This window comes from Merops nubicus, unplaced genomic scaffold (assembly GCF_000691845.1).
Source record: "Merops nubicus isolate BGI_N331 unplaced genomic scaffold, ASM69184v1 scaffold26345, whole genome shotgun sequence".
Lineage (NCBI taxonomy): Eukaryota > Metazoa > Chordata > Aves > Coraciiformes > Meropidae > Merops > Merops nubicus.
The window spans coordinates 24,426-34,481 of record NW_008612029.1 but is presented as its reverse complement, the minus strand read 5'-3'; the positions used below and the strand labels follow the sequence as shown (position 1 = coordinate 34,481).

General features: G+C 51.7%; 1 protein-coding gene across 1 annotated transcript; it reads left to right on the top strand.

Moving 5' to 3' along the window:
- Positions 1-34: 34 nt before the first annotated feature.
- On the top strand, positions 35-512 carry RPRML (reprimo-like). Its single transcript, XM_008941430.1, has 2 exons — positions 35-147; positions 290-512. Exons 1-2 carry the CDS (start codon positions 35-37, stop codon positions 510-512), a joined length of 336 nt encoding a protein of 111 aa, XP_008939678.1.
- The last annotated feature ends 9,544 nt before the right edge of the window (positions 513-10,056 follow it).

Here is a 10,056-nt window from a genome sequence, read left to right as displayed (position 1 = left end):
ACGGCACCCGAGCCTCCTAGACCATGCCTAGACCATGAACGGGTCCCTTTTCAACCAGACCCTCCTAGAGCAGGCAGCTCACCCCAACAGGACCCAGGGCTGGCCTCGGGGCTGCCCCCCGACGAGAGGAGCCTGTACATCACCCGGGTGGTGCAGATCGCCGTCCTCTGCGTCCTCTCCTTGACTGTCATCTTCGGCATCTTCTTCTTGGGCTGCAACTTGCTCATCAAGTCGGAGAGCATGATTAATTTCCTGGTGAAGGACCGAAGACCTTCCAAGGATGTGGGAGCTGCAATCATGGGACTTTACTGATGCCCCCCGACGAGAGGAGCCTGTACATCACCCGGGTGGTGCAGATCGCCGTCCTCTGCGTCCTCTCCTTGACTGTCATCTTCGGCATCTTCTTCTTGGGCTGCAACTTGCTCATCAAGTCGGAGAGCATGATTAATTTCCTGGTGAAGGACCGAAGACCTTCCAAGGATGTGGGAGCTGCAATCATGGGACTTTACTGAAGCCACCAGGCTTCTGTAGGCAAGTGAACTGGCTGGACCTGGTGCTGAGAGGCACATTCCCATGCATTTGGGGCAGCCGGGGGGGGACTGGAAAGGGTGGGTGGAAGGGTCTTTTAATCTTCTGTGTCCATGGGAAAGCAAACCTGCACTTCCCAGTCAACAAAGTGTCGTGGCGAATGGGGAAGCCTCCCCAGAGTTGTATGAAGCACAATAAATGACCAGCATCATGTTGCATGCAGAAAAGGCTTAAGTTTTGCATGAAACTTGCAGAAGCAGTGCTAATGTGCAGGTCTGGACTCCGTTCTGCTGTTACCGTGGATACCGCTCCCGGGGAGTTAGGGCTAAAGAAAAAACAGCAAACAACTCACTACGAAAAGAAAACAAACAAACAAACAAAAAAAAACAAACTAAAAGGAAAGCAAAATGCATGGCATGGATCACAGCTTTGACCGTGGGGCAGGGGAAGTGCTCTGTGGGTCGTGCAGCAAAGTCTTTATGCCACAAAATGTGTCAGTCTGTGTTTCGGACCTCAAGCATGCAGCCCTTGGCAGAGTTTTGTAACAGGGAAAGCATGTTCTTCCTTATTTTTCTGAGCTATCCTGTGGAATAAACTGGTATTTTCTTCTTTCACGCTATGCTGAAGGAAGAAAAGGACTCAGCTAAATCTAAAACCCAGCCCCAAAACTAAAGCATGCTTCGTTTTGTACACGACAGCCTCTTTTCCAAGTGCTCTGTTGTTACCGTCCTTGAGGTTTTTGTAGTTTTTGGAAAACTGGTGAACATTCAGGAAAAAAAAAAGAAATGTTTCAAAATAATTTTGTGTTGTCTTCATTTTCTTTCTCTGTGTGTGTGGAGTTGAGGGATTTCAAACCTAGTTCCAGGTATAATCGTCTCACCTTCGATCCAACTCTAGTTAGAGATTTTTCTTTAGAGCAGAAATTACCATTCGTTTTTCACAGGCAAGTCTCAGTTGCCACTAGCAAATAAATTTGTCAGGAGCTACGTACTCCAGGCTTGTGCTCAATACCTGCACAGCTCTGAGGCAGAGACTCGTAAAGATGCAACTGAGTGCCTCTTGCAAAGCAAGATTTCAGCCTCTGAGTGAAAATCTCCAGCTTCTCTGATCCTGATGAGCTGTCAAAACTAAATTATGGGAGAGGAGGAGGACTCCTGACCTTTGTTCTGTGATGGAATTACAGCTCTGTCTGTGGGTGTGAGATGGAAATAATTTGAGTTTTGTTGCACCAACTTGCTGGGTGCACTTCTGTGCTGGGAAGGCAATCCTGGATGCTGGAGGAGCTGATGAGCTGATCTGCTTGGATGTAAATCCAGAAGAACAGCTCTCTGCTTTTCCCAGGAGGAGGAACAAGATTAGAGGATGTTCTGTAATGAATCAATATTTGCTGAGCACCTTCTTCACAGTTCCCATGGGATACTGGTGGGCTAAACCCAGTGCAGAGCAGGATTAACACAGCACGGTCACTGGTGCTCCCACCAGCGCCATCAAAGCACGAAGACTTTGTGGTAGCAGGACCAAAATTTGGGGTTCAAAGCTCCAATATATCCTATTTGTGCCAGTGAAATGGCTGAAGAGGCAGGGCTCTGGTTTTTCAGAGCAGCTTGCAGGTCTGCATACCTGAGCAGCCTTCTCAGCAGGAGGGTTTGCTGCCCTGCTGGCAGAGGTAGAAGTGACTTCATGCAGCAGGAGGATTTTGGTCCCTGCTGGAGGGGCTGTTGTGGCTGTTGGTCTCTTTACATGAGTCCAAACTGTTCCCACTGCAGGAGCACATCCTGGTCACACCATCAGGGCGTAGTGACCCAGCTCTGCACACAGTTGGGAGTGTTCTTGTGTGTATAAGCTAAAGGTGTCACTGAGCCTTCAGGTCACTGGGCTGTCAGAGGACAGCCCAGATGTACTCTCAAAAGTCCCACCCAGCTTCTGCTTTCAGCTGGCATTTGGTCCCTCTTGCCAACCCATCCACCAGCCATGGCCCCAGCACAAGGGAGAATTCAGAGGTGATGGAGGAAACCTTCCAGTATTAACAATGCAAGCAAGGAGCAGAAGTTGCTAATGCAAAGAAAGCATCAAAATCACCTTAACTCTGACCTGCAGCAGTGCCCTGAGGGAAGAAGTTGGTCAAATTATCTCAGCTGTCCCTAGCTGCCTTGCTCTGCCAGGAGCTGTGAGGGCTGGGGTGTGTGTTGATGGGTCCTGCTGCCCAGGGGGAAGCAGCTCTGCAATCCCACAGAGCCACCAGCTCACCGAGTGTCCCCAGAGGCCACATCCAGAGGTGGGTTGTGGGGCTCTTTGTCCCTTTTGTGCTGTGGAGTCCTCTAGGGGAGAGGAGAAAAGTCAGTGACAGTAGGGTGATGAATCCAGGAGGTGGAGGAGCAAAGTAACACCCCAGGAAGCAGAGCTGGGTTCCTGCTGGGACACATGGAGCTCGCTCAGGAGTCAGTTAAGAGAGGGAAGATTTTTCTCGTGGCTCCTTGGGGCAAGAACCCAACTTTCCATCGAGTTATTCATCCTCTAGTCACACTGTGCCTCTTTCCTGGCCGTTAGGGCTGTGTCCACGTTGCCAGGTTGTGTGGACCAGCAGAAGAGGGTCTGCAGAGAGAAGCAGTTGGTGGGCACCAGCCACTTTTGCCATACCACACAGCACGTGTCCCCATCGGGTTACTGGCTTCTGGCTTGCAATGGGTTTAAGACACATGCACACAAGTTCCCCACCTCATTAGATTCCCAGTAAAAGGTTGATTACCCCACTGAGAGGGGGAATTGTTTTGTGAAAAGATCTCTGGAGGATCGATGCCAGCACTGAGACAGCAAGGGGAGACCAGAAGGAAGGCAGTGGGGGGCTGGCATGCTGAGGGAACCTCTTGGCTTAGAGATCTGTGGTCTGAAGACCCTCCTGAGGTGAAGTCATGGTTGCTGTTCTAACTGCCCTGACTCCTTCCCCATCCTGTTCACATGGAGCAGATGCCAGAGCAGGTGATGCCTGGTGGAAGGGAGGGTGCTGAGGGCACCATGCTGCTTCCCAGACCTCAGGAGAAGAGCTTCCACCTCAGACCCTGGAAGCCCAGCTGCCTTGCCCCAGAGGCACGAGTCCTGCAGCCAGAGGATGAGGTGGTTCCTCCAGGGCTTGTGTGAGGAAACCAGACCATAATGGCTCTTTCTGCTGCCTCTCCCCACAAAGAGCTGTGTTTTCATCTCACGCCTACTCACCCAGCTTAAGCTTGCAAGTGGGTACTGGCTCCCAAGAAAATTTAAACAGCTTTTTTTCCTGAGCGAGGCTGGTTTAATGTTACTTTGATTTATTTTTTTCATTGTTGGTTGTAGCATGTTAGCTCCCAGAACGTCTCTGGGGTGCCAGGAGCTGTACAAGTGTGCCTGAGAGACACTGCTGGCTGTAAAGTACAGCAGAGAGATGGGGAGAAGGGACCTGCTTGGGTGCATCAGCACAGCAGTAGCAGAGGGATGACCAGCACTGAGTCTCATTTAAAACTATCATCTGGCAGTAGAATACAAGATACCAATCTAATCCTGTGGGACTGGCCACACTGGTCTGAGCCACTGGTCCATCTAGCTGGCATCCCTTCTCTGGAATTAATCATGATGGTAGGCAGTACATGGTCAGTCAAGTTATTCTACTGATGGGGAACTGCTTCTTGACCAAGAGCAACCTGCACCAGACCTTCACAATCCTTCAGAAGAGCTCCCTGTGCCTGGGCTGATCCCCACCATTCTGCTCCAGCTGGAACTTCTGATTTCTAGGCAGGCAACAGGGGAAGAGCAGAGAGAGGAGGTGTGAGGGCAATGCCCCTGCTGAGCTGCCTGCCTGCAAAGAGAAATGCTTGACCTCTGGAATCACTGATTTTACAGCTGGAGAAATAAAGGTGTGGCTTGACCCACCCGAGAAATCCCAACAACCCTGCCCCCAGTCCTGCCTGCAGTGGGGAAAACCCCAAACCAAGTCCCAGATGGTGCCCACCTCCTTCTCCCTGCCCTGGCAGTCTTGGCTGAGGGCGGTGAAAGAGTTAAATAAGATGAGACAGACAAACAGATCAGGGTGGAGGGAGGATCCCAACCTGAGCTTGGCACCAGATGTACTGGAGCCCGTGCACCAAACATACACAGTATTTAATAATTCCTGAGAATTGCCATGGTAATGAAGCTCAGAGTCAGGTTGTTATGGTAACAGCCTTTTTTTTTTAAGCAGGGAGGCATTACCCAGGTTGTAACCTCAATCCAGACTCAACACGTTTCTGAGAGCCCCCAAAATAAAAAAAAAGAAGTAAAATAAAATCCAATTAGATAAGTAGCAGTTTCCTGTCTCTCGTCTGGCAGTTTGGGGCTTGTTCTGTAGGCAGGTGGAGGGAACCAGGTTGTTGGAGACACACGTTGCCCTGCCCCCCAGGGCTGGGCTGGATCTCTGCAGGTCTGAAACCCTGATGGGGGTGAAGGGCTGGACACCTCTCACGGGTGGGTTTGGGATGCTCTGGTTCCCCCACGTGGCGTGTCCCCAGCAGGGGAGGGGAGGGACACGTGTCTCTCCAGGAGACACACCCGAGAGCAGCCGTGGGGAAACCCTCACCCCAGCTGAGCCCACAGAAGGGGCTGTGCTCCCAGCACCCAGCCTGCCTCTGGCTCCCTGCATCCCAGGCCACGGAGGTCCCAAAGCTGGTCTCCAAGATGAGGCAGCAATTTGGGGGCTGGAAAGGAGGGAAGAGACCACTTTTCCTCATGCCAGGCAGAAGAAGAAAACACAGGTTTCCTGAGCTCTGGCAAGGTCTCCAGGCTGCCGTGCTCCCTGGAGGGGCACCCATCGAGCAGAGTGGAAACCTGCCTCTCACTTGCCCTCCCATCAGTGGCCAAAACCTCTCTGCCACCTCCCCTCCCAAGCCAAGTGTGTCAGGTTTGTCCAGCTGATGCTCACACTGAATTTTAACCCAGTGCTGGTTGAACCAGCAGCTCCCTGAGCCCGTGTTCCATGGAGGCTGCTGGGGCAGTGTGTGCAGGGCTCACTCAGCAGCAAGGTGGCTTGAGATACACGGTGCAATTACTCAGGAACACCACTCCATAACCCCCACTGCAGCTCAGCGTGGTCCTCCCATCCAGGCTGGGTGAGAGCCATGAGCCTCCAGATGAAGCCTCCATAGCCCATTAGCTCTGCCAGAGAGGGACAAATTGCTGCCATGAGAATCAGGCACTCGAGGGAGAGCCGAGGCCAGACGATGCCAGAACTCAAGTGCCAGCATTGCCTCACAGCCTCGAGGCTGTGCCTGCCAGTTTCTCTGTTTGAAAGGGAAACGTTTCCCAGTTTCTGGGTCTTCCCAGCTGCTGTGGCTGCTGATGGCATTTTGGCCTGGAATTCCTCAGACCCCCCATCCTGCCCTGGCCCCGTGCTTGAGCCTGCCTGGAGCTGCTAGCCTAGAACAGGGCTTGGTCCCTGCTGAGGTGTGCAGAGCACCTGGCACCCATCCCAAAACCTGGGGCACAGAACCTCCTCACTTTTAAAGCAATGGGAGCTGCCTCTCTTGCTCTTTGCCAAATCAGAGCTGTTGCAGGACTGGGTGAGCATGTAGAGTCCTTAGTATAAAACATGGAACTTCCAGCTCTGTCTGTACTAGGGACAGCACCAGGAATGTTCCTGGGCACTGGAACTTGACTGGTGAAGCTGTTAACTCATGGGAAGGGTCCTTGGTACATGGTTCAGACCTGTGCCAACCACCTGACCAGAGTTAAAAGACCAAAGTGCTTTCAAGGGCTTTGCTTTGGCCCGTGCTGTCTGTGCAGGGTCTCTCATTGGCTTTGGTGGGCTGATGTGTAGGAGTCTTTAAAGCAGTCGTTTGGCTTTCTGAATCCACCTTTGCTCTTTTCAAGTACAAATGAGGGATTGGAAACCCCTGGGTCTTTGGAAAAACAGGGATCACAGGGAAGCACAAGCCATCAACAGCCCTGACAGCTGCCTGTTCCATGGTGTTGGCTGAATCTTTGGGTTCACACTAGTTCCCCCTTTAAGACGACTGAGCCAAGCGGTTCCCCAGCAGTCTGGTCACATTTGGGCTCCTCTAATTTTAGAGACAGGCATTTTCTTGGACTTGTTTGTTCCATGAGCACATGGTTATGGGAAATTCAGTTCAGAGACAACCAGAACGTTGCCAACAATCAGTATGGTTTGGCACATCCTTGAAGATATCATCGTCAGTGTGCTGGAGGGTGGTGGGGGCACTGGCAACGCTCGTAGACATGCACATGTATCTAGAGTGACTGTCTCTGATCTGAAAAATGCTGCTCTTCTACATGGCATTTAGGCTGTAAATACAACAGGAGTCCAGCTTCAGAGATGCCTTTGCAGCTTTCATCCTTCTCAGAAGCTCATTAGTGTGGATGACGTTTTGATATCATTAATTTAAGGCAGGTTAGGCAACAACAAAGCAAAAATGTCCTTTTAATGGCAAAAAAAAAAATAGCACAGTAGTGCAAGAAGCTGAGATTTGGGTCTGCATGGCAATCCTGGCTGTGGGTCATGGGTGACTTCAAGGTGAAGGTGGCAGTTCTGGAACTCTGTCATCCTGTGGTATTCAGCTGGCCAGGATAGTGAGTCCTGGCCATGGGAAAGTCTTTCTGTTGGGGGGCAGTCAGGGAGAAGTTATGAAATCAAACAATTTTCCTCTTTTTGAGTTAATGAGACCTGTCAAACATTGCTTCTCAGATGAACGGGCTTCTCCTGCCCCAGTGGCAACCTCTGAAGATGCCATTGCTGCAGGTGAATTTACTTCTGTGAGATGAGAAGACACAGCACCAGAATCCCTTGTCAGATCTCCTGTTCCCTTCCACGTGGGCTCACTGGCTTTGGTTTCTGCAGCACCAGCTGTGCCCTGCTGAGATGTGCCTTTGGTGAGCACCACTTTTGGCTTTGCTCTGAGTGACTCTAGGGGGCAAGGAGACAAGATCAGTCCTTCCCGTGATGCTCCAGTTCTTCTGAAAGGGTCTAATGCTGTGAGGACATGAGTTATCACCTCATTCGAACTGTGGATGTGACACTGGAGATGATAATGATCAACAAAAGGCTGGGGAAACATCTACCCTGTGGCAGCAGGCAACTGAGGTGACTTTTCTGGAAAAGGGGCTGGAACTGCAGAGCTACAGAGCTCTGCTGCTTCATTAAAGAGCCAGTTTTCTTGCCTTAGTGTGTCTGTTGGTATTGTCTGTGGCTGGGAAAAGAGCCTGGAGGTGAGGATGGATGCAGGTGCTTGTGCAGAACGCTGCACCTTCCATGGAGAGGTGTGCAGGAAAGCAAGCTCAGGGCACTGCTCCTTTCCCACGCCAGCCTGGTGCTGGGTGCTGCTCTCCACCCTGGCAAGGCTGAAGCTCTCACGCCTGTGGGGTTAAATCCAGACTCATCCTTTCTGGCAGGCCCCACAAGTGGTCACATCTTACAGGTTTCTGTGCAGCTGTGAGCACTTCCCCCCCTTGCCTCACCGAGTCCCAAAATGCAGGTTTCATAGGACATGGCAGCTGAAGAAGCAGGCAAAATGTAATTAGGCTTTAATTAGCTAAGGTCGTTCTCTCACATAATTGAAAATTGGACTAATTGGTTGCAATGAATTCCCAGGACAGACGGCCATCCAGCTGGGCCTGTGCTCAGCCAGCTGCCACACCACTGCACGAGGACCAGCCAGCAGACTGAACACGACCACCCGCTGACCTGCAAGACTCTGCAGGCTCTGGTCCTCATCTCCAGAGAGATGTTACGACCCCCAGGCTGCCGTGGGGGTGGTTTACTGCCCCATGGACATGGCAAGGCTCACTGCTCTTCATCCCACACTTCACAACCTGGGGAGCCAGCAGGCCACTCAACCTCACACACCCAGGCAGGAGCTGCCAACCAGTCTAGTGGGATGGGACCTTACCCTGGGCGGTCTGCAGCATGCCAGAAGGTTGCAGCTGGAAATGACAACAGGGCTAATGTCCACTTGCCTCCATCATCGTTACAGTGTGCGAGCAGTTGGCTGGTCTCAAAGATGGGCTGTGTATGGTCAGTGCTGAGTCGGTTGTGCTGGTTGCCTCTTCTCTCTCTGCTGGTGGGTTTCCAGAAGCTCTGTCTCATGATATCGCTGCCCTGGGATGATGGAAACCTCTGGGGTACAAATTAGAGTTGGCAGTGACACTTCTAGGTCTGCCTGGACAATGCTTTCTGGTAGCAAACCAAACCCATACGTTTAGCAGCCTCTGATTGTCCTGGAGCTCCCTTCCACCTGGACAAAGCTGAACGACTCCACCACGAATGTGACCAAGCAGAGTAACGAAATCATTCTCCCTGAGGAGCTTCAGGACATAGGTTCCTTTGCCCAGGTGCACAGAATTTTTCCAGCAAGTCCTTGTGAGACTCCACATCCCAGTTTCGTGGAGCAAAGCCTTCCTGTTTGCTACAGACAGCAGTCTCCCCGTGGCCAGAGAGGTTGCACAGGGAGGAACAAACATCACGTTGCTCTTTTCATCACAGCTCTTGAAGGACCATGCCTGGAAAAATGCTGGACTTATTCTGCACCCATGGCTCGAGCTGCCCTCCTGTCTCTCTGCTGGGCAGCATGCTCTGTGCCAGGTGGCTGCATTTCATTTCAGAGTTTATCAAGTGCCTGGGGAAACAAGGCTGGGGGAGGGGATGAAAAATTCTGCACACATTTCACTCAGCTCCGACTGTTTGTCATCTCTGTATGGAAATGTAATAATCACTGGGGGTGTGGAGGGGAGGTACTGATCACATCTGCACCATTCCTGTCCTTTGTGGCTTTTTTTCCCCCACTTCCATCTGCCTGGGCTGTATCACTAGGGATATTTCTTTTGCTTTGGGGTTAAAACCTTTTGCAGTTTTATGTGCTTCCCAAACGAATGGGAAGGGAAAAGCAAGAAGGCAGCTCTGCAGTGGGCAGGGAGCTCTGGACCTTGCTGCAGTTCCAAGTCAAGACCTTCCGCCTCGTTTTTCCCTTGGGCTGCAAAGCAATTCCAAAGTACTCCTCTGCACTGACCCCATTTCACAGTGGTATGAGTGGCTCTGCCCACTCCCATCCTCTCGTGTTTGAGGTGCTGATTTCAAAGCACTTGGCACCAGAGGAGAAGTCTCCAGCGCTGCTGGATGAGCCACAACAAACCCAGCTCCTGCTGCTTGGCCCTAGGTGGAGCAGCAAGGGCTGACAGGAGAGAGGGGTTATTAAGAACCTGGGCTGCTCAGGAATTTGCCACATGCACAGTTACTTTAAATGGCTCAGGCCTGCTGCCTGCAGGGCTTTGGGATGACTAATAGCTCCATTATTCCCTGCAAGGAATATACCAGGTGACCCTTGAGCAGACAGGAGGGAACAACACCTGGCAGCAAAACACAAAGAAGCAGAGCTGGCTGTAGGGATGCGATGGGGCAAACCCCCTTTTTATAGTTCTCTCCGCGTGGCCAGGGGGTTGTGGGATGGAGAAATTGAAGACCAGCAATGCCAAAGCTCAGTATCAGCACTCCTCTCTTTGTTGTGGTGGAAGAGCCCAGCA